This window comes from Solanum tuberosum, unplaced genomic scaffold (genome assembly GCF_000226075.1).
Source record: "Solanum tuberosum cultivar DM 1-3 516 R44 unplaced genomic scaffold, SolTub_3.0 scf00153, whole genome shotgun sequence".
NCBI lineage: Eukaryota > Viridiplantae > Streptophyta > Magnoliopsida > Solanales > Solanaceae > Solanum > Solanum tuberosum.
Window position 1 is genome coordinate 7,006 of NW_006239082.1, and position 23,635 is coordinate 30,640.

At 38.3% G+C, this 23,635-nt stretch overlaps 1 protein-coding gene across 1 annotated transcript; it reads right to left on the bottom strand.

Moving 5' to 3' along the window:
• Positions 1 to 16,779: 16,779 nt before the first annotated feature.
• Positions 16,780 to 17,397, bottom strand: LOC107061680 (uncharacterized). Its single transcript, XM_015311383.1, has one exon. It carries the CDS (start codon positions 17,395 to 17,397, stop codon positions 16,780 to 16,782), a length of 618 nt encoding a protein of 205 aa, XP_015166869.1.
• Positions 17,398 to 23,635: the final 6,238 nt, after the last annotated feature.

A 23,635-nucleotide genomic window follows, 5' to 3' on the forward strand; every position in this document is an offset into this window, starting at 1 on the left:
GTTTATGTTTTCAGTTTATAGTTTTGGGCTTTGGGTTTTGGGTTTAGGGTTACGATTTAGGGTTTAGGGTCTAGGATTTTGGGTTTAGGGTTTAGAGTTTAGGGTGTAGCATTTAGGGTTTAGGATTTAGGGTTTAGGGTTTAGGGTTAGAGTTTAGGTTTAGGATTTAGGGTTATGGTTTAAGGTTTATGGTCTAGTGTTTTGGTTTTTGGGATTAGGGTTTAGGGTTTATGGTTTAGGGTTTAGGATTTACAGTTCAGGTTTACGGTTTAGGATTAATGGTTCAGGGTTATGATTTAGGGTTTAGGGTTATTATTTAGGGTTTAGACTTCAGGGTTTAGGGTTTAGGGTTTTGAGTTTAGGGTTTAGGGTTTAGGGTTTAAGGTTTTAGGTTTAGGGTTTAGATTTAGGGTTTAGGGATTAGGTTTTAGGGTTTAGGGTTTAGAGTTTTAGTGTTTAGGGTTTAGGCTTTAGGATTTAGTGTTTACGGTTTAATGTTTAGGGTTTAGGGATTAATGTTTTAGGTTTAGGGTTTAAGGTTTAGGGTTTAGGATTTAAATTTAGTGTTTAGGGATTATAGTTTCGAGTTTAGGTTTTAGGTTTAAGGATTAGGGATTCGGGTTTAGAGTTCAGGATTTAGGGTTTAGGGTCAAGAGTTTTGGGTTCAGTATTTAAGATTTAGTGTTTTGGATTTTGGATTTAGGGTTTAGGGTTTAAATTTTAGGGTTTAGGATTTAGGGTTATGAATTAGGGTTTAGAGTTTACGATTTATGGATTAGATTTTAGGGATTATGGTTTGAATTTAGGATTTAGGGTTTAGGGTTTAGAGTTTGGATTTAAAGTTTAGGGTGTAGGTTTTATGGTTTGGGGTTCAGGATTTAGGGTTTATGGTTTGGGTTTAGGGTTTGGGGTTTGGGGTTTGGAGTATAGGGTATAAGGTTTGGGGTGTGAGGTTTAGGGTTTAGGGTTTAGGGTTTAGGGTTTAGGATTTAGGGTTTGGGATTTAGGGTTTAGTGTTTAGGGTTTAGAGTTTAGGGTTTATGGTTAAGGGTTTAGGGTTTAGAGTTTTGGTTTTCAGTTTAGGATTTTGGGATTAGGGTTGACAGTTTAGGGTTTAGGTTTTGGAATAATAGTTTAGGGATAGGGTTTAGGGTTTAAGGTTTAGGCCTAGGGTTTATGGTTTAGTGTTTAGGTTTTAGAGTTTGGATTTAAGGTTTAGGGTCTAGGGTTTATGGTTTGGGGTTTAGGGTTTATGTTTAGGATTTAGGGTTTAGTGTTTAGGTTTAGGGTTTGGGGTTTGGGGTATAGGGTTTGGGGTTTGGGGTTTAATGTTTAGGGTTTAGGGTTTAGGGTTTAAGATTTAGTGTTTAGGGTTTTGGGTTTAGGGTTTATTGTGTAAGGTTTAGAATTAAGAGATTAGAGTTTAGGATTTTTTGGTTAAGGGTTTAAGGTTTAGGGTTTAGGTTTTAGGTTTTAGGGGTTTAGGTTTAGGTGTTTAATGTTTAAAGGTTAGGTGCTGGGGTTTAGGCTTTAGGGTTTAAGTTTTGGGTTTATGGTTTAGGGTTTAAGGTTAGGATTTAGGGTTTAGGGTTTAGGATTTATGGTTTAGGGTTTCAGGTTTAGGTTTAGGTTTTGGGGTTTGAGGTTTAGGATTTAGGATTTAGGGTTTATTGTGTAGTGTTTAGAGTTTAGAGTTTAGGATTTTTGGTTAAGGGTGTAAGGTTTACGGTGTGGGTTTTAGGTTTAAGGGGTTTGGGTTTAGGGATCTAAGGTTTAGATGTTAGGGTTTAGGGTTTAAGTTTAGGGATTAGGGTTTTGGGTTTACAGTTTAGGGTTTCAGATTAATAGTTTAGGGCTAGGGTTTAGGGTTTAAGGTTTAGTATTTTTGTTTTGAGTTTAGGATTTCGAGTTTTAGGGTTTACATTTTTAGGGGTTTTAGGATTAATGGTTTAGGGCTAAGGTTTAGCGTTTAGGGTTTAAGGTTTAGGGATAGGGTTTATGGTTTAGAGTTTAGCGTTTATAGTTTGGATTGAAGGTTTAGGTTCTAGGGTTTATGGTTTAGGGTTTAGGGTTTAGGTTTAGGATTTAGGCTTTAGGGTCTAGGTTTGTGGTTTAGGGTATAAGGTTTGGGGTTTGGGGTTTTCGGTTTTTGGTTTAGGGTTTAGGGTTTAGGGTTTACAGTTTATTATGTAGGGGTTTGAGTTTAGAGTTTAGGATTTTTGGTTAACTGTTTAAGGTTTAGGATTTACGGTTTAGGTTTACGGTTTTAGGGGTATAAGGTTTAGAGGTTAGGGTTTAGGGGTTAGGGTTAAGAGTTTAAAGTTTAGGTTTTGGGTTTATGGTTTAGGGTTTAAGATTAGGCTTTAGGGTTTATGGTTTATGGTTTAGGATTTTGGGTTTTGGGTTTAGGGTTTAGGTTTGGGGTTTGGGGTATGGGATTTTGTGTTTTAGGTTTAGTGTTTGGGGTTTAGGGTTTATTGTGTAGGGTTTAGGGTTTAGAGTTTAGAATTTTTGGTTAAGGGTTTAAGGTTTTGGTTTTAGGTTTTAGAGGTTTGGGTTTAAGGATTTAAGGTTTAGAGGTTAAGGTTTAGGGTTTAGGGTCTTGGGTTTAGGTTTAGGGTTTATTATTTAGGGTTTAAGGTTTAGGGTTTATGATTTATGGTTTAGGGTTTAGGGTTTTGAGGTTAGGGGTTTTTGATTTAGGGTGAAGTGTCAGTATTTAGGGTTTAGGGTGAAGTGTCAGTATTTAGGGTTTAGGGTGAAGTGTCGGGGTTTAGGTTTTTAAGTTTAGGGTTTAGGGTTTAGGGTTTAGGTTTTAGTGTTTAGGGTTTTGGGTTTAGGGTTTATTGTGTAAGGTTTAGAATTAAGAGATTAGAGTTTAGGATTGTAGGGTTTAGAGTTTCGAGTTTAGGGTTAGGGTTTAGGGATTATTGTTTAGGAATTAGGGTTTAGGGTTTAGCATTTAGGGGTTAGGGCTTAGAGTTGAGGATTTAAGGTTTAGGGTTTAAGGTTTTGGGTTTAGGGGTTAAGGGTTAAAGGTTTGGGTTTAGGGTTTACGGTGTAGGGTTAAGGTTTAGGGTTTAGGGTTTAGGGTTAGGGTCTAGGGTTTAGGGTTTAAGGTATTTGGTGAACGGGCTTAGGGTTTAAAATTTAGGGTTTAGAGTTTAAGGTTTAGGGTCTATGATTTAGGGTTTATGGGTTTAAAGTTTAGAGGTTAGGGTTTAGGATTTACGGTTTAGGGTTTAAGGATAGGCTTAGGGTTTAATGTTTAGGAATTTAGGGTTTAGGATTTAGAGATTAGGGTTTAGGGTTTAGGGTTTATTGCGTAGGGTTTAGAGTTTAGAGTTAAGGGTTTTTGGGTAAGGGTTTAGGGTTTAGGGCTTACAGTTTAGGTTTTAGGTTTTACGGGTTTGGGTTTAGAGGTTTAAGGTTTAGGGGTTAGAGTTTAGGGTTTAGGGTTTAGGGTTTAGGGTTAGGGTCTAGGGTTTAGGGTTTAATGATTTGGTGTTAGGGTTTATTGTGTATGGTTTAAGGTTAGCCTTTAGGGTTTAAAGTTTATGATTTAAGGTTTATAGTTTAATGTTTTAGGTTTAGGGTTTAGGGTTTTGGATTTAAGTTTTAAGGTTGTAGGTTTTGGATTTAGGGGTTAGGGGTTAGGGGTTAAGGGTTAGGGTTTAGTTTTTATGGTTCAGGGTTTAGGGTTATGGTTTAGTGTTTATAGTTTAGGGTTTAGGGTTTCGGGTTTAAGGTTAGGGTTTAGGGTTTAAAGTTTAGGATTTAGGGTTCAGGCTTTAGGCTTTAAGGTTTAGTGATTTGGGTTTAGGATTTAGGATTTAAGCTTTAGGATTTATGGTTTAGGATAGAGGATTTAGGGTTTAGGGTCTAGTGTTTAGGGTTTAGGGTTTAGGGTTTAGGGTTTAGGGTTTAGGGTTTAGGGTTTAGGGTTTAGGGTTTAGGGTTTAGGGTTTAGGGTTTAGGGTTTAGGGTTTAGGGTTTAGGGTTTAGGGTTTAGGGTTTAGGGTTTAGGGTTTAGGGTTTAGGGTTTAGGGTTTAGGGTTTAGGGTTTAGGGTTTAGGGTTTAGGGTTTAGGGTTTAGGGTTTAGGGTTTAGGGTTTAGGGTTTAGGGTTTAGGGTTTAGGGCTTAGGGTTTAAGGTTAGGGTTTAGGGTTTAAAGTTTAGGATTTAGGGTTCAGGCTTTAGGCTTTAAGGTTTAGTGATTTGGGTTTAGGATTTAGGATTTAAGCTTTAGGATTTATGGTTTAGGATAGAGGATTTAGGGTTTAGGGTCTAGTGTTTAGGGTTTAGGGTTTAGGGTTTTGGGTTTAGGGTCTAGGGTTTACAGTTTAGGATTTAGGGTTTGGGTTTAAGGTTTAGGGTCTAGTGTTTGTGGTTTCGAGATTAGGGTTTCGGGTTTAGGATTTATTGTTTAGTATTTAGGATTTAAGGGTTCGGGTTTATGGTTTAGGATTTTGGGTTGAGGATACAGGGTTACAGTTTATGGTTTATGGTTTAGGGTTTAGGGTTTAGGGTTTAAGGCTTAGGGTTTAAGGTTAGGGTTTAGGGTTTAGGGTTTTGAGTTTAGGGTTTAGGGTTTAGGTTTAGGGTTTAAGGTTTAAGGCTAGGGTTTATGGTTTGTGGTTTAGGGTTTATGGTTTTGAGTTTAGGGTTTAGGGTTTAGATTTAGGGTTTAGGACTAATGGTTTAGGGCTACGGTTTAGGATTTAGGGATTAGATTTTATTGTTTAGGGTGTGGATTTACGGTTCAGGGTTTATGTTTATGGTTTAGTATTTAGAGTTGAGGATTTAGGGTTTAGGGTTTAGAGTTAAGAATTTAGGGTTTAGGGTTTAGGTTTTAGTATTTAGGGTTTAGGATTTAGTGTTTAGGGTTTAAGGTTTAGGGTATAGTGTTTTGGGTTTAGGGTTTAGCATTTATGGTTAGGGTTTAGGGTTTAGCATTTAGGGTTAGGGTTTAGGGTTTAGGGTTTATGGTTTAGACTTTAGGAATTGGGGTTTAGGGTCAAGGGTTTTGGGTTTAGTGTTTAGGATTTAGGGTTTTTGATTTAGTGTTTAGGTTTAGGTGTTTAATGTTTAAAGGTTAGGTGCTGGGGTTTAGGCTTTAGGGTTTAGGTTTTGGGTTTATGGTTTAGGGTTTAAGGTTAGGATTTAGGGTTTAGGGTTTAGGATTTATGGTTTAGGGTTTGGAGTTTAGGGTTTTAGGTTTAGGTTTAGGTTTTGGGGTTTGAGGTTTAGGGTTTAGGATTTACGATTTATTGTGTAGTGTTTAGAGTTTAGAGTTTAGGATTTTTGGTTAAGGGTGTAAGGTTTACGGTGTGGGTTTTAGGTTTAAGGGGTTTGGGTTTAGGGATCTAAGGTTTAGATGTTAGGGTTTAGGGTTTTAGTTTAGGGATTAGGGTTTTGGGTTTATAGTTTAGGGTTTCAGATTTATAGTTTAGGGCTAGGGTTTAGGGTTTAAGGTTTAGTATTTTTGTTTTGAGTTTAGGATTTCGAGTTTAGGGTTTACATTTTAGGGTTTAGGTTTACGGTTTAGGATTAATGGTTTAGGGCTAAGGTTTAGCGTTTAGGGTTTAAGGTTTAGGGATAGGGTTTATGGTTTAGAGTTTAGCGTTTAGAGTTTGGATTGAAGGTTTAGGTTCTAGGGTTTAGGGTTTAGGGTTTAGGGTTTAGGTTTAGGATTTAGGCTTTAGGGTCTAGGTTTGTGGTTTGGGGTATAAGGTTTGGGGTTTGGGGTTTTCGGTTTTCGGTTTAGGGTTTATGGTTTAGGGTTTAGGGTTTAGGGTTTACAGTTTGTTATGTAGGGGTTTTAGTTTAGAGTTTAGGATTTTTGGTTAACTATTTAAGGTTTAGGATTTACGGTTTAGGTTTACGGTTTTAGGGGTATAAGGTTTAGAGGTTAGGGTTTAGGGGTTAGGGTTAAGAGTTTAGAGTTTAGGTTTTGGGTTTATGGTTTATGGTTTAAGATTAGGCTTTAGGGTTTATGGTTTATGGTTTATGGTTTAGGATTTTGGGTCTTGGGTTTAGGGTTTAGGTTTGGGGTTTGGGGTTTGGGATTTTGTGTTTGGGGTTTAGTGTTTGGGGTTTAGGGTTTAGGGTTTAGAGTTTAGAATTTTTGGTTAAGGGTTTAAGGTTTTGGTTTTAGGTTTTAGATGTTTGGGTTTAGGGATTTAAGGTTTAGAGGTTAAGGTTTAGGGTTTAGGGTTTTGGGTTTAGGTTTAGGATTTATTATATAGGGTTTAAGGTTTAGGGTTTATGATTTATGGTTTATGGTTTAGGGTTTTGAGGTTAGGGTTTACGGTTTAGATTTTAGCATATAGGGTTTAGGGGTTAGGGGTTAGGGTGTCGGGTTAAAGTTTCGGTTTTATGGTTTTGGGTTAAGGGTTTTTGAGTTAAGGTGAAGTGTCAGTATTTAGGGTTTAGGGTGAAGTGTCAGTATTTAGGGTTTAGGGTGAAGTGTCAGTATAGTATTTGGGGTTTAGGGTTTTAAGTTTAGGGTTTAGGGTTTAGGGTTTAGGTTTTGGTTTAGGAATAATGGTTTAGAGGAAAAGTTCAGGGTTTATGGATTAGATTTTAGGGTTTAGGGTTTAGAGTTTCAAGTTTAGGGTTAGGGTTTAGGGATTATTGTTCAGGAATTAGGGTTTAGGGTTTAGCATTTAGGGGTTAGGGCTTAGAGTTGAGGATTTTAAAGGTTTAGGGGTTTTAAAGGTTTTGGGTTTAGGGGTTAAGGGTTAAAGGTTTGGGTTTAGGGTTTACGGTGTAGGGTTAAGGTTTAGGGTTTAGGGTTAGGGTCTAGGGTTTAGGGTTTAAGGTATTTGGTGAAAGGGCTTAGTGTTTAAAATTTAGTGTTTAGAGTTTAAGGTTTAGGGTCTATGATTTAGGGTTTATGGGTTTAGAGTTTAGAGGTTAGGGTTTAGGATTTACGGTTTAGGGCTTAGTGTTTAGAGCTTACGTTTTAGGATTTAGAGTTTGGGATTTAGGGTTTAGGGTTTAGGGTTAAGGGTTTAGGGTTTATCATTTAAGGTTTATGGTTTAGGGTTTAGGATTTATGGTTTAGGGTTTAGGGTTTTGGGTTTATTGTGTTGGGTTTATGGTTTAGGGTTTAGGGTTTAGGGTATAGGATTTAGGATTTAGGATTTAGGGTTTAGTGTTTAGGGTTGAGGGTTCAGGGATTTGAGTTTAGGATTTAGTGTTTAGGGTTTTCAGTTTAGTATTTAGGGTTTAGGGTTTGCGGGTTTGGTTTAGGGTTTAGGGTTATGTTGAGGTTGTACGGGTCAGGGTGTAGGATTTATGGTTTAGGGTTTAGGCTTTAGAATTTAGGGTTTAAGGTTTAGGGTTTACGGTTTATGCTTTATGCTTTATGGTTTAGGGTTTTTTGTTTAGGATTTAGGCTTTACCGTTTATGGTTTAGGATTTAGAGTTTAGGTTTAGGGTTTAGGAATTTTGGTTTAGGATTAAGGTTTAGGGTTTTGGGTTTAGGGTTTAGGGTTTAGGGTTTAGGTTTGGGTTTTGGGTTTCAGGTTTAATATTTTTGGTTAATGGGTTTAGGGTTTAAAATTTAGTATTTATAGTTTATGGTTTAGGGTCTAGGGTTTAGGGTTGATGATATAGAGTTTAAGGTTAGGCTTTAGGGTTTAGGGTTTATGGTTTAGGGTTTAGGATTTTGAATTTAGAGTTTAGGGTTTACGGTTTAGGGTTTAGGATATAGGGATTTGGGTTTAGGGTGTCGGGTTAGGGTTTTGGGTTTATGGTTTAGGGTTTATGATTTAGGGTTAAGTGTCAGGATTTAGGGTTTAGGGTTTTGAGTTTAGTGTTTAGGGTTTAGGGTTGAGGTTTCAGTTTTAGGATTAATGGTTTAGAGCAAAAGTTCAGGGATTAGGGATTATATTTTAGGGTTTAGGGTTTAGAGTTTTGGGTTTAGGGTTTTGGCGTTTTTGGATTAGTGTTTATGAATTAGGGTTTAGGGTTTAGCATTTATGGTTTATGGTTTAGAGTTGAGGATTTAGGATTTAGGGTTTAGGGTTTAGGGTTTAAGGTTTAGGGTTTTGGATTTTGGGTTTAAGAGTTGAGGGTTTAAGGGTTAGGGGTTGGGGGTTGGGGGTTAGGGTTCAGGGCTTACGATATAGGGTTAGGGTTTAGGGATTAGGGTTTAGGGTTAGGGTTTAAGGTTTAAGGTTTAGGGTATTTGGTTAAGGGGTTTAGGGTTTAAAATTTTGTGTTTAGAGTTTAAGGTTTAAGGTCTAGGGTTTAGGGTTTATGGGTTTAGGGTTTAGAGGTTATGGTTTAGGGTTTATGGTTTAGGGTTTGGAGTTTGGGATATTAGGTTTAGAGTTTGGGATTTAGGGTTTAGGGTTTGGGGTTTAGGGTTTAGGGTTTAAGGTTTAGGGTTTTTGGTTAAGGGATTTAGGGTTTAAAATTTATGGATTAGAGTTTAAGGTTTAGGTTATAGGGTTTAGGGTTTATGGGTTTAGGATTTAGAGGTTAGGCTTTAGTGTTTACGGTTTAGGGCTAGGGTTTAGGGTTTAGGATTTATGTTTTAGAGTTTAGGGTTTTGGGTTTATGGTTTAGTGGTTAGGGTTGAGAGTTTAGGGTTTAGAGTTTAGGTTTTAGGTTTTAGGGTTTAGGGTTTAGGGATTTGAGTTTAGGATTTAGAGTTTAGGGTTTTCAGTTTAGTATTTAGGGTTTAGGGTTTGCGGTTTAGGTTTAGGGTTTAGGCTTTATGGCGTAGGGTTTAGGATTTAGGGCTTAGGGTTTAGGGTTTAGGATTTGGGGTTTAGGGTTTTTAGTTTAGGATTTAGGCTTTACAGTTTACGGTTTAGGGTTTAGGAAGTTCGGTTTAGGGTTTTGGGTTTATGATTTAGTGCTTTAGGTTAATGGGTTTAGGGTTTAAAATTTAGCATTTATAGTTTAAGGTTTAGGGTCTAGGGTTTAGGCTTTAGAGGTTAGGACTTATGGTTTACGGTTTACGGTTTACGGTTTAGGGTTTAGGGTTTAGAGTTTAGGGCTTAGTGTTTAGAGTTTGGAATTTATGGGTTAGAATTTGGAATTTAGGGTTTAGGGTTTAGGGTTTAGTGTACGTTTTATCATTTAAGGTTTAGGTTTTAGGGTTTAGGATTTAGGATTTAGGATTTAGGGTTTAGGGTTTTTTTTTTTAGGGTTTAGGGTTTAGGGTTTATGGTTTAGGGTTTAAGGTTTAGGGTTTAGGGTGTAGGGTTTACGGTTTAGGGTTTATGGTTTAGTGTTTAGGGTTTAGGGATTTGATTTTAGGATTTAGGATTTAGGGTTTTCAGTTTAGTATTTAGGGTTTAGGGTTTGCGGTTTAGGTTTAGATTTAGGTTGTCCGGTTTATGGTTTAGGGTTTAGGGTTTACGGTTTAGGTTTAGGGTTTAGTGTTTAGGGTTTAGGGATTTGATTTTAGGATTTAGGATTTAGGGTTTTCAGTTTAGTATTTAGGGTTTAGGGTTTGCGGTTTAGGTTTAGATTTAGGTTGTCCGGTTTATGGTTTAGGGTTTAGGGTTTACGGTTTAGGTTTAGGGTTTAGTGTTTAGGGTTTAGGGATTTGATTTTAGGATTTAGGATTTAGGGTTTAGGGTTTTTTTTTTTAGGGTTTAGGGTTTAGGGTTTAGGGTTTATGGTTTAGTGTTTAGGGTTTAGGGATTTGATTTTAGGATTTAGGATTTAGGGTTTTCAGTTTAGTATTTAGGGTTTAGGGTTTGCGGTTTAGGTTTAGATTTAGGTTGTCCGGTTTATGGTTTAGGGTTTAGGGTTTACGGTTTAGGTTTAGGGTTTAGTGTTTAGGGTTTAGGGTTTAGGGTTTAGCTTTAGGGTTTAGGTTTTAGGTTTTAGAGTTTGGGGTTCTAGGTTTAAGGTGTAGGGTTAAGTGTTTAGGGATTTTGGTTAAGGGTTTAAGGTTTAGGGTTTACGGTTTAGCTTTAAGGATTTGGGTTTATGAGTTTAGGGTTTAGGATTTAGGATTTACGGTTTAGGGTTAGGGTTTAGGTTTTTTGGTTTTGGGTTTAGGGTTTATGGGTTTGTGTTTAGGAGTTAATGTTAGGGTTTGAGGTTTAGAGTTTAGGGTTTAGGGTTTTGGGTTTTGGGATTAGGGTTTAGGGGTTAGGATTTAGGGTTTAGGATTTAGGATTTAGGGTTTAAGGTTTAGGGTTTACGATATAGGGTTACGGTTTGGGGTTTAGGGTTTAGGGTTGAAAATATAGGATTTAGGATTTAATGTATAGGGTTTGGGTTTGTGGTTTAGGATTTAGGGTTTATGGTTTAGTTTTTAGATTTAGGGTGTAGGATTAATGATTACGGCTACGGTTTAGGATTTAGGGATTAGGTTTTAGGATTTATGATTTAAGGTTTATGGTTTAGGGTTTAGGGTTTAGGGTTATGGTTTAGGTTTTAGACATTAGGAATTTTGGTTTAGGGTTTAGCATTTAGGGTTTAGAGTTTAGGGTTAAGGTTTAGGGTTTAGAGTTGAAGATTTAGGGTGTAGGGTTTGGGATTTAGGTGTTAGGATTTAGTGTTTAGGATTTAAGGTGTAGGGTTTAGGGTTTAGGGTTTTGGGTTTTGGGTTTTGGATTTTGTGTTTTGGGTTTAGGGTTTATGGTTTAAGGTGTAGGGTTTAGGATTTAGGGTTAGGGTTTAGAGATTATTTTTTAGGGTTTAGTGTTAAGGTTTAGGGTTTACGGTCTAAGGTTGTGTTTATTGTTTATGGTTTAGGGTTTAGGATTTAGGGTTTAGGATTCAAGGTTTAGGGTTTAGTGTTTAGTATTTAGGGTGATGGATTAGGGCTTAAAGTTAATAATTTATGGTTTAAGGTTTAGGGATAAGTGTTTAGGATTTAGGGTTTAGGGTTTATTTAGGGTTTAGGGTTTATGGTTTAAAGTTTAGGGTTTATGATTGAGGGTTTTAGGGTTTGAGGTTTAGAGTTTAGGGTTTAGGGTGTAGGGTTTAGGGTTTAGGGTGTAGGGTTTAGGGTGTAGGGTTTATGGGTTTAGGATTTATTGTTTAGGGTTTAGGTTTTAGGCTATGAGGCTAGGGTTTAGTATTTTGGGTGTATGGTATAGGTTTTAGGGTTTAGGGTGTAGGGTTAGGGTTTAAGGTTTTGGGTTTAGGTTTACGGTTTAGGGTTTAGGGTTTAGTGTTTAGGGTGTAGGGTTTAGGGATTAGGTTTTAGGGTTTAGGCTTTAGGATTAATGGTTTAGGGTTAGGGTTTTAGGGTTTAAGGTTTAGGGTTTAGGGTTTAAGGATAGGCTTAGGGTTTAATGTTTAGGAAGTTAGGGTATAGGATTTAGAGCTTAGGGTTTAGGGTTTAGGGTTTATTGCATAGGGTTTAGAGTTTAGAGTTAAGGGTTTTTGGGTAAGGGTTTAGGGTTTAGGGCTTACAGTTTAGGTTTTAGGTTTTACGGGTTTGGGTTTAGAGGTTTAAGGTTTAGGGGTTAGAGTTTAGGGTTTAGGGTTTAGGGTTTATTGTGTATGGTTTAAGGTTAGCCTTTAGGGTTTAAAGTTTATGATTTAGGGTTTATAGTTTAATGTTTTAGGTTTAGGGTTTAGGGTTTTGGATTTAAGTTTTAAGGTTGTATGTTTTGGATTTAGGGGTTAGGGGTTAGGGGTTAAGGGTTAAGGGTTAGGGTTTAGTTTTTATGGTTTAGGGTTTAGGGTTATGGTTTAGTGTTTATAGTTTAGGGTTTAGGGTTTTGGGTTTAAGGTTAGGGTTTAGGGTTTAGAGTTTGGGATTTAGGGTTCAGGCTTTAGGCTTTAAGGTTTAGTGATTTGGGTTTAGGTTTTAGGATTTAAGCTTTAGGATTTATGGTTTAGGATAGAGAATTTAGGGTTTAGGGTCTAGTGATTAGGGTTTAGGGTTTATGAGTTAGGGTTTAGGGTTTAGGGTTTAGGGTTAGGGTCTAGGGTTTAGGGTTTAAGGTATTTGGTGAAAGGGCTTAGTGTTTAAAATTTAGTGTTTAGAGTTTAAGGTTTAGGGTCTATGATTTAGGGTTTATGGGTTTAGAGTTTAGAGGTTAGGGTTTAGGATTTACGGTTTAGGGCTTAGTGTTTAGAGCTTACGTTTTAGGATTTAGAGTTTGGGATTTAGGGGTTTAGGATTTAGGATTTAAGGGTTAGGGTTTATGGTTTAGGATTTTGGGTTGAGGATACAGGGTTACAGTTTACGGTTTATGGTTTATGGTTTAGGTTTTAGGGTTTAAGGCTTAGGGTTTAGGGTTTAGGGTTTAAGGTTTGTTTAGGGTTTTGAGTTTAGGGTTTAGGGTTTAGATTTAGGGTTTAAGGTTTAAGGTTAGGGTTTATGGTTTGTGGTTTATCGTTTATGGTTTTGAGTTTAGGGTTTAGGGTTTAGATTTAGGGTGTAGGACTAATGGTTTAGGGCTACGGTTTAGGATTTAGGGATTAGATTTTATTGTTTAGGGTGTGGATTTACGGTTCAGGGTTTATGTTTATGGTTTAGTATTTAGAGTTGAGGATTTAGGGTTTAGGGTTAGAGTTAAGAATTTAGGGTTTAGGGTTTAGGTTTTAATATTTAGGATTTAGGATTTAGTGTTTAGGGTTTAAGGTTTAGGGTATAGTGTTTTGGGTTTAGGGTTTAGCATTTAGGGTTAGGGTTTAGGGTTTAGCATTTAGGGTTAGGGTTTAGGGTTTATGGTTTAGACTTTTGGAATTGTGGTTTAGGGTCAAGGGTTTTGGGTTTAGTGTTTAGGATTTAGGGTTTTTGATTTAGTGTTTAGGGTTTAGCATTTAGCATTTAAGGTTGAATGTTACAAATTAGGGTTCATACTTTACAATTTACGATTTAAGGTTTAGGGATTAGAGTTTAGGATTTAGGGTTTAGAATTTGGATTTAAGGCTTAGGGTCTAGGATTTACGTTTAGGATTTAGAGTTTAGGGGTTCAGTTTGGGGTTTGGGATTTAAGGTATAGGGTTTTGGGTTATGGTTTAGGGTTTAGAGTTTAGCGTTTAGGGTATAGGGTTTAGGGTTTAGGGTTTAGGATTTAGGGTTTGGGATTTAGGATTTAGTGTTTAGGGTTTAGGGGTATGGATTAGGTTTTAAAGTTTATGATTTATGGTTTAGGATTTGGGGATTATGGTTTAGGGTTTATGGTTTGGGTGTTAGGGTTTAGGGTTCACGGTTTAATGTTTAGGGTTTATGGTTAAAGGGTTTAGGGTTTGGGGTTTAGAGTTTAGGGTTTAGGGTTTAGGGTTTAGGGTCTAGGATTTAGGGTTTAGGGTTTTGGTTGTACGGTTTAGGGTTAAGGGTTTAGGGTTTAGGATTTAGGGTTTAGAGTTTAGGGTTTAGGGTTTAGCACTTAGGATTTATGATTTAGGTTTAGGGTTTAGGGTTTAGTATTTAGTGTTTAGGGTTTAGGGTTTAGGGTATAGGAATTTGGGTTTATGGTTTAGGGTTTAGAGTATAGGGTTGTAAGATTTAGGGTTTAAAATTTAGTGTTCAGAGTTTAGGACTTAGGGTTTAGGACTTAGGGTTATGGTTTAGGGTTTAGGGATTATGGATTAGGGTTTAGGGTTTATGGTTTAGGGTTTAGGGTTTAGGGATTATGGTTTAGGGTTTAGGATATAATGTTTAGGGTTAAAGTTTATGGTTTAGGGTTTTGAGTTTAGGGTTTATGGTTTAGATTTAGGGTTTAGGATTAATGGTTTAGGGTTTAGGGTTAGGGTTCGGGTTTAGGGTTTAGGGTTAGGATTAGGATTTAGTGTTTAGGGTTTAGGATTTAGGGTTTATGGTTTATGGTTTAGAATTTAGGGCTTAGGGTTTATGATTTAGGGATTAGGGTTTGGGTTTAGGGTTTGGGTTTAGGGTTAGGGTTTATGGTTTAGAGTTTAGGAATTAGAGTTTAGGGTTTAGGGTTTAGCATTTAGGTTTTAGGTTTTATGCTTTAGGATTTGGATTTACGACTTATAGTTTGGGGTTTAGGGTTTAGAGTTTACAGTCTAGGGTTTTGGGTTATTAGTTTAGGGTTTAGGATCTAGGGTATATGGGTTTAGGGTTTAGGGTTTAGAGGTTAGGGGTTAGGGTTTATGGATTATGGTTTAGGGTTTAGGATTTTGGGTTTTGGTTTTGGGTTTTTTTTTATTTTTTTTATTTGAACGACCCTTGGGGGGGTCAGGGTCTTAGAAACATCCCTAGGCCTTAGCATAAATAAAAGCTCAAAAGAGCTCAAAAAAGTACAAGGAGGGGGACATAAACCTAACCTCCGATCCTATGGCGGATCATATGTCGACCTACCTACTAAAGTTAGTCGACTCATTCCCATACTATAAAGGGGAAAACCTATAATTACGCACCTAAGGAGAGGACTCCTCTCAATACAAAGAATCTAGGAAAACATAATTAAGGGAGACTCTCCCCTTACAAAGGAAAGAATAAAAAGCAAGAACCTAATCAAAAACTATCCTTAACTCAAGGGGGGTTTTTAATTCGTTTTAACCTCTTCCTTCTGAAACTTTGAACTCCCATTTTCTCGAGAATATAGCTACCTCGTACTACATGTGGCAATTGGTTGTAAGTGTAGTAATGTTGGATGATGTCTTTTTTGTGACTTTGCTTGGTCAGGAAATCGGCAGTACTGTTGGCCTCTCTGTATATATGATCACATTGAATGAATTCACATTGGCTAACAATGTTTTGTAACTCCTGTACAAACTTTTGGATCCTCCAAGGGGGAGTAGAGGTGTGCAATATCCACCTAGTTAAAAGTTCAGAATCTACTACAAGAATAATATTGTTGTATCCATGTTGAATGCAACAGTTTAGACCATAACTGGCAGCTTGAATTTCTGCCTGATTATTGGTCCCTTCACCGAGAGGTAAAGCAAATGCTTAAATGATCTCTCCTTGTTCATCTCGTAGAATGCCTCCCCCTCCTATCTTCCCAGGATTGTGCAAAGCACTACCATCTGTGTTAAGCTTCTATCTGCTAGGAGGGGGTGTTTTCCAAATCACTGAAGTAACTTTAACATCATGTTTGCAGCTCTCGATCAGGTCCACTACTTCTGTCCACTGTGCAGGCCAATAAATGTAAGGAAAAACAGTGTTGAGAAGGTGGAGAATATCTTTGAGGATCATGTATTTGACCCTGCTGCTGCTGGATTTTTTTCCCCTGTATTTAGCTGAGCATCTATTCTTCCATAGTTCTAGCAGATCACTATGGGAAGAGTTTCGATGAGAATTTTGTGGGCTTCATTCTTTCCTTGAATATCATTCCATCTCAATAGATGATTACTCAATGAGGACTGTTGGAAAGTAACACTCATTTGACTTAAAAAGAATGTCCAGATATGAGCTGCAAAGGGTCCTTGATTGAAGATATGGTCCACTTCATCCCATCCTTTCTGCATGCAATAGAAACATCTCACTGGCTCCACTCCGAAGGTTACCAACTTTTTGTTAGTTGGTATTTTATATCTAAGTGCTCTCCAAACGAGAAAGGAAATCTTGAAGGGAATATTCTTATGACAAATCTGTGAATTGATCACTGCATTATTCTTCTTAAGTTTGCAAATTTCCCATGCTGAAGCACAAGAAAAAATTCCAGAATCGTTTGGCTTCCAGACTGCAGTGTTTTTCTCTCCTTGTTGGTATTGAAAATTAGTGCTCAAAATGTGAGGGATGAGTAGTGGTGGAAATTGTAGTCGTAGCTTTCTTTCATTGCATTCTCCATTGACTAGAAAGTGAGCAATAGTGGCATTATTGAGGCTCGAAATGTTGGTGGTGTAATTAGCAAGAGCACCTACTCCTAGCCAATCATTCCACCAAAAGGAGCAACTTCCAGACTTAATTTTCTAGGTGATATGATCCTCCACTTTGTTTTTATTCTTCATCATGTATCTCCACACTAAGGACTGACCAGTGTCCACCTTCTTTGCGACTGGATTGGCTCTCTAACAATATTTGGACTTGAGGAATTGACCCCATAGAGAAGATTTAGCCCTGAAATTCCACCATTGCTTATATTGAAGAGAAGTGCAAATATCTGTGAGTCTTATGAGCCCCACACCTCCTTCATCATAGGGCAGGCTCATGGTTTCAAGTGATGCCCAATGGTATTTCCTTTGATCCTGGTCTCTTCCCCAGAAAAAATCAGCAATAATAGACTATGTATTTAATAGTAGTGCTAGGAGGTGAAATTGCAGCCACAGTGTGAATAGGAATGGATTGCAATGCATGCTTGACAAGAGTGATTTTGCCTCCAAAGCTTATTATCCTTGCCTGCCATCCACAAATCTTCTTGGATACTTTCTCAACTAGCTGTGAATAATAAATGATCCTTTGTCTACCAATGTATAGAGGACAGCCAAGGTATGTGATTGGACCGTCCTTCTGTGAAAATCTTGTGACTTCCTGTATGTTGTTGATGATATCCTGGGAGGTTTTTGAGGGGACCATAAAATGGCTCTTCTGTTTGTTGATAAGCTGATCAGAAGTGTGTTCATAATCCTCCAAGGTGGCCATGATGAGTCTCATAGAGTCTTTGTCTGTTGAAGTAAAAATAATCACATCATATGCAAAACTTAGATGATTAATTTGGGGGCCTTTGGACTCCATGTTAAAGCCTCTATACATAAGATTCTGCTGGATATTGTTAAGCATTCTTGATAAAACCTCCGCACCTAAAATAAATAGGGTCGGAGAGATAGGATCACCTTGTTTGAGGCCTCTAGTTGAGTGGAAGAAACCATGTCTGTGGCCATTAATAATGATTGAGTACCAATTGTTACGCATGGTTTCTCCACACTAGGTCAATGAAGAACTCCCAAAACCAATCTCCTCAGTACCAAGCAAGTAAAGGACCAAGACACTCTGTCATAAGCTTTGGTCATGTCTAGTTTGATTACTACATTGTCTCCTTCTTTAGGCCTCTTAATGTCATGAGTGATTTCTTGTGCAAGCATGATACTTTCTGTGATGCTCCTCCCTCTTACAAACCCTGATTGAATGTCTGAGATGAGCAGAGGGATGATAACAGCCAGTCTCATGCTTAGAAGTTTGGATATGATCTTATTTGAGAAGTTGCTGAGACTAATAAGCTTGAGGTCAGAAAAATTGTTAGGCTGTTCCTTTTTGGGAAGCAAAACCAGGCATGCATGTGACATCAACTTAGGCATAATGTGACCACAAAAGAAGTACTGTACAACAGCTAGCCGGTCCTCTTTAATGATGTTCCAGCATGCTTGGTAGAATTTGCCACCTATACCATCCGGACTAGGTGCTGAATTTGGGTTCATGGCAAACATCACCTGCTTTAGTTCCTCTAAAGTAGGCATTTCTTGCAGTTTCTGGTTCTGATCCGGCGTAACTAGAGTAGGCAAATGTTGAAGAATTCTTTCATCTATTCTGCGATTCTGACCAGTAAACATTCCCTAGAAATAATCACATGTTGCTTGTGCAATCTGATCATCCCCTTGAATCCACACATCATTCCCTGTACAGATTTTATGTATAAAAAGTCTTCTTCTTCAACCCCTTATCAAAGCATGGAAGTATTTGGTGTTGGCATCCCCTTCCTTCACTTTAGCATATATATCTCCATACTCTTTCTTTGACCAGTTGCTAAGAGTGTATGTTAGCCTCTTCATTTTCTGATGAAGTTGCCACATAGGATTACCTGTCACTTCCCTCTCCCAACACTTTTGAACCATCTCCATAAAGTTAGCATTATCCACCCAACAATGAAGGAACTTAAAATACTTGATGTGGTTCTCATTTTTCCTAACCATTTCCATCAACAGAGGACTGTGGTCAGAGCCAACTGAGGATAGATGTTCAATAGTAGTTTGTGGCATGACTTCTAACCATTTGTCATTGACCATGGACCTGTCCAACCTCTTCCAAACTCTAGCCTGTGCAGTCCTTTGGTTGCACCAAGTGAAAGGTATACCTGTAAAGCCTAGATCAGTTAGGCCACAAACTTCAATCACATTGATGAACTCAAAACTCTTATTCATGTTGTAAGGTACTCCCCCAAGCTTCTCCTCTATATTAGTGATAACATTGAAATCTCCAATGGTACACCAAGGGATATCCAGGCTAGCATACTGCAGTACACTATCCCACAGAGGTCTTCTCATATGTTCCTTACACTTAGCATAAATGAAGGACACCATGAACCCCTCAGTAAGATCAAAATGCTTGAAGTCTCCTGTGATATGTTATTCACTATTTTCATGAATATTACCAGTGATCGCATTAGACCAAAAAAGCCAGATTTTTTCATTAGGATTACTAATTGCATGGTCCATTTGAAGATGAACTCTCACAGTGTTGAGTTGGGAATTGTCTGCAAAGGGCTCAAGTATAGCAATCATATCTAACTGGTGCATCTTCTTGAGTATTTGAAGTCTCTCCAAAGATCCTTGGGTATTGATACTCCTAGCATTCCAGCAAATGGCCTTAATCATCAAAAACCTTTCGATTTGGACCTTGTGATGGGTCTGCTAGAAGTAGCAGAAATATTGGTGATAGCCGGCTGTTTGGTGTGTCTGCTTTGCTTCCTACCTCTGGGGGACAGACCTTGCTGCTCAGTGAGTTCTTGAACTTCTTCTGACCAGTCAGTGTTAAAGGTGGAGCCAAAAGCTTGAATTAGAAGATTACTATTTTCCTCTTCCTCTTCATCATACTCATCTATGGATTGGTTGTTGGCTCCCGCTCATCCTCTGAATTCAAAGCTCCATAGTCATCTTGTATGGGTCTCCCCTTCTTAACATTATTTGCTATATGTTTCTTTAATTGTTGGCCTTTGTCTGTTAAATCCTGCTCTAGTTCACTACTTTTTCCCTGCCTCTTTTTCGTAGCATCTCTTTTCTTTTTGCTCAGCCTTTCTCCTGATTTATTGTTGGGTCTGTCTTTATGTTGTTCTGTTTCAGTATTCATCTCTTTCCTTTCCTGAATTGCATGTTGCGCAGCTTCCTTTTGATTTGAGATAGGGGTAGCAGGGGCTCTAGAGTCAGTCCTATGGTCATAGGTCTCAACCTCATGCAGAACATGAGTCAATTCCCTCCCCCCTTTGGATACCCCTTCCTGCAAGTTAGTGTGTGTCTCCTGTACCCTCCCTTCCATACCTCCAACAGCTTCCTCAGCAACATTACTATCAATATTATCGAGGGTGTTAGTAGGTGGGATTAAAGAGTCAATACCTGAGGTATTGTTGTTTTTAGTGGTTGCAGCCTGCTCTTTTTGCCTTGTTGTTTTATTGTGAGAATTTATTAAAGATGGATCCTTATCTGATCCTTGCATTGGATGACTTCCTTGACCTGTTGTCCTGTTGCTGTTACCCTCCTCCACAGTGTCTGTAGCTTGTAATTCCTGCATTTCAAGGTTAATATAGTTATTATGAGTAAGAATTGTAGGGAGTATACCTGATGGTTGTGTCTCCTGTTGCTTGTTGTCCTTGGCTCCTTTTTGTTGTGGTGAGACAGGTCTCATGCAGTCTTGGGATAGGATTGATCCTGATTTCTGTTCTGCTTCTTTCTTTGGATCTGCCAGTGTTCTTCTTGATCACCTACCTCCTGCTCTTGGTGAATCTGGACATGGGTAGTTTGAGTTTGTTGTTGAACTTGAGGGTGGGTTTTTCCTTGAATTTGTCTTAGAGTTTCATCAAGTCTGCATCTCTTCTTTGGTCAGATTGTTGTTGAGCCTGTGCACTTGTATTATTCTCTGGTTTACCATTGTCTTGCACCTGAGTTTTAGTGCCTCCTTTCTCTTGCTCACCCTTAGTCTTGTTCTTTTTTCAGCCTCCATTTCTTTCCTCCTTTGGAACTCCTCATCTCTTCTCTTGATCGTACAAACATTATCCACATGCCCTTGGTGTGTATAGTAATGACAATAGTCAGGAATTCCTTCATATTGAATTTTTTGCCACCTCCCTTTGTTGGGATCAGAATTCTTGAATCCCAGCCAGACATAAGGAGGTCTTTCCTTGGTAAGGTCAATTTGGATCTTCACTCTAGCCATGCTGCCTCTGGTTTTTTGGGAGGATGGTGAATCAAGGTATAATACCTTGCCAATAGAGCTCAAAATAGTTGTTAATAGGACCTTATTGTAACAATGCCATGGGAGTTCAGGAAGTGCCACCCATATAGGGACTATAGGGGTTTCTTCTTGAGGTGTGAAATCAGGGGTCCAAGTTTGGATTCTCATTAATTGCCCTTCAATATTCATTATTTGCTTAGTACCAACCGTAACATAGTCAAACTCATTATCAAGATCAATATACACATGTCTAGAATTAAAATGAGTTATTTTCACCCATCCAGTTAATTGAGTTTGAAGGGTGAAGCTTTTCCGGATCAGTTCCATTTTGGGCATGGTGTTGGTGAATTTGCCAACTAGAGTGTGTTTACAACTTTCAGCCAATTTGATATTATAATCATCCTTGTCCAGAAGTACAGCAGGTAGTCCCTGTCTTGTGGTGTGTACAGGACTATTCAACACAATAGGAGTTTCATTCTTGGATTGATTATATCTTAAGCGAGCAGTAAAGGATTGAACAATAGTGAAAGGAGCAGGTTTAGGGATTACATCCTGTTTAGAATTCTGAGCTCGACTTTGCTGTTGATTGTTCAAAAGTTTCGTACTAACCCGAGCTACATTATTTCTAATCTGGTTATCAACATTCTTACTCCTTTGAGGATTAGGATCATACCTAGCAAAGTTGTTGGAGATCCTAGGAAAATTGTGCTGATATTCCATATTAGCTCTAGTGTTGTCCTGTTGGGTTCGACTAGTCCCTCCCTGTTGATTTGCTTCCTTATGCTGACTCTTTTGCCACTCTTTGTCTTTGTGTCCTGTCTGCACCTCTTTACCTTCAATTTGGCGATTTTGACTTGTTTGTCCATTCTTTTGCCGCTGATCTAGTCCTGCTTTCTCCAATGTCTTGCCCTGATTTGTGTCCTGCATTACGGAAATATTAGCTTTAGGAATTATGTTCATTAAGTTACCTCTAATTCCAAAGGAGAAATTCGATGATTGAGCTTCTGCAGCTGAGCTTTCTGCAGTCTGGTTTCTCTTGGTCTGAACATTGGCCTGTTGTATATTCATTGACATTTCCTGTATTTGATTTGCCTCTTCATGTACTGCAGGTGCCCCTAAAGTATGGATTACACTCAGTTGGTCATTGTTTCTTGCAGCTGGATCAGGGAATGAACCATTCCTAATAGTATCATGATCCTTCCAACTAATTCCTTTGCTCAAATTCATTACAACTTCATTTGGTTGAGTTGTTTGATTATTGTTGGTATTTCCTCCTTCCAAATTGCTTGAAATGTCTGAAAGATGGGTATCCAATGGTGGGAAAATTTCCTTTCCCAGTTTTTTCATAAACTCCGGTGGCCTGGGTTTGAAGTTTGTCGGATTCCTTCCCGCCGGTGATTCCACCGTCCATTTTGCTTGAAATTTCTGTGTGATGAACCTCATCATGTGGTGAGTAATCCCTAGTGGTTGAATCAGCACGAGTTTGACTTGAAGTATCTCGAAATTGAAGGCGCAACTCTGGCGGTTCGTTCGCGTCTTTAGCGCAAATCGCCTCTCGATTCCCGTCGATTGGGACGGTGAATTTAGCTGAATTTTTACTATGATATATATCTAAACTAGGGGAATCCATTTATCTAATCACTTTTTCACGAATCGAAACAGCATCACTTGGGGAAATAATATTACGCGTCCTTTCCAACTCTTTCACCGAAATGGCTGTGATCGCGTTTGTGTTTTGCAAATTCGTGGAGTTGTGGGATGAATTAGAGAGAGTGGCTAGGTGGGTTTCGTCAGTAACATTCAGGCACTCCGATTGCACTTTATCCGGTGGCCTGGGGAGCTCTGCCGGCGGCTCACGCGCCGTTCCGGCAGTGCTGGCAGATTTTGGAGAAGTAGCCATTTTTTTAGCTATTTTGAGCGCTTTTTTAGAGTGAGAAATAGTAGAGGGGATTTTGGGTTTAGGGTTTAGGGTTCAGGATTTAGGGTTTAAGGTTTAGGGTTTAGGGTATAGAGTATATGGTTTAGGTTTAGGTTTAGGATTTAGGTTTAAGGTTTAGGGTTTAGTATTTAAGGTTTAGGGTTTAAGGTTTATGGTTTAGAGTTTAGAGTTTAGCATTCAGGGTTTAGGGTTTAAGGTTTAGGATTTAAGTTTAGGGTTTAGGGTTTAGGGTTTAGGATTTTAGGTTTAGAAGTTAGGGTTTTTGGTCTATGGTTTAGGGTTTAGCATGTAGGGATTTGGGTTTTTTGTTTAGGGTTTAGAGTTTAGGGTTGTAGGATTTAGGGTTTAAGATTTAGGGTTTAGGGTTTAGGTTTATGGTTTATGGTTTAGGGTTTAAAATATAGGGTTTTGGATTTAATGTTTAGGGTTAGAGTTTATGGTTTAGGGTTTTGAGTTTAGGTTTTAGGGTTTAGATTTGGGGTTTAGGATTATAGGTTTAGGGCTATGCTTTAGGATTTAGGGATTAGGTTTTAGCATTTAGGGTTTAGGGTTTATGGTTTAGGGTTTAGGGCTTTAGTGTTTAGAGTTTAGGAATTAGGGTTTAGGGTTTACCATTTAGGGTTTAGGGTTTAGGGTTGGGGTTTAGGGTTTAGGGTTTAGGGTTGAGTATCTTGGGTTTAGGGTTTAGGTTTAAGGTTCTAAGGTTTAGGGTTTAGGGTTAGGCTTTAGGGATTATAGTTTAGGGTATAGTGTTTAGTTTTTTTTTTTGTTTTAACGACCCTTGGGGGTGTCAGGGGCTTAGCTACACCCCCAGGCCTTAACTTATATAAAGAGAAAAATTACAAAGAGGGGGACTTAAACCTTACGTCCACTTAATGGTGGTATAAGAGTTGGTAGCCTACTAAGCAACCTTAGTAGGTTCTCCAACTCTTCTCCAAACTAAATTAGAACCTATCGTCTATGCACTATGTCAGAGGACACCTCTCGATAGAAAGAATCTAGGAAAGCGTAAATTAGGGAGACTGTCCTTTTACACGAAAGGACTAAGTAATTCTATCGTAACAATGGACAGTCTATATGGAGATTGTCACGACCCAAGCCTAGGGCCTAGACGTGACATGGCGAATAAGAAACCCGAAGGAACCCCAAACAAGCCTCTCAAACTTGTCATCACACTTCATCGGTCGCGGAAGTACATTCAACATTAATTAACGGGAAATAGGGACTAAGGGCAAACCATTTCAAAACGATATCATAGAATAAGAGTCAAGCTCATTTACAAAATACTTGTCCAACGCACACCTCTACATACATAGATAGGACGGGGCCATGACATTCTACCGGCTCCCCTCATAGTCAAAATACAATTGCAAGCTAAAGTCTCAAAACATAGGAGTAGGAAACATAACATAGCCCTCGAATCATTGAGGACTCACCAACAACTCGGATAAGCACCGTACTAGCCACGTGAATGAAGAGAAGGATCAAGAGTAGCTCCGGTCCCTACATGGTGACATCATGTAGGCAAAATATGCGTTAGTACTTGGAATGTACTAAGTATGCGGGGTGCAACACAACAATAGACAAGGACACAATCGAAATACAAGAAATAGTTTCATAGGCATTATGAATAACAATATGAGGATGCATGATCAAAGTGAAGTAAAAACATGTTTAAGTAACTCTAT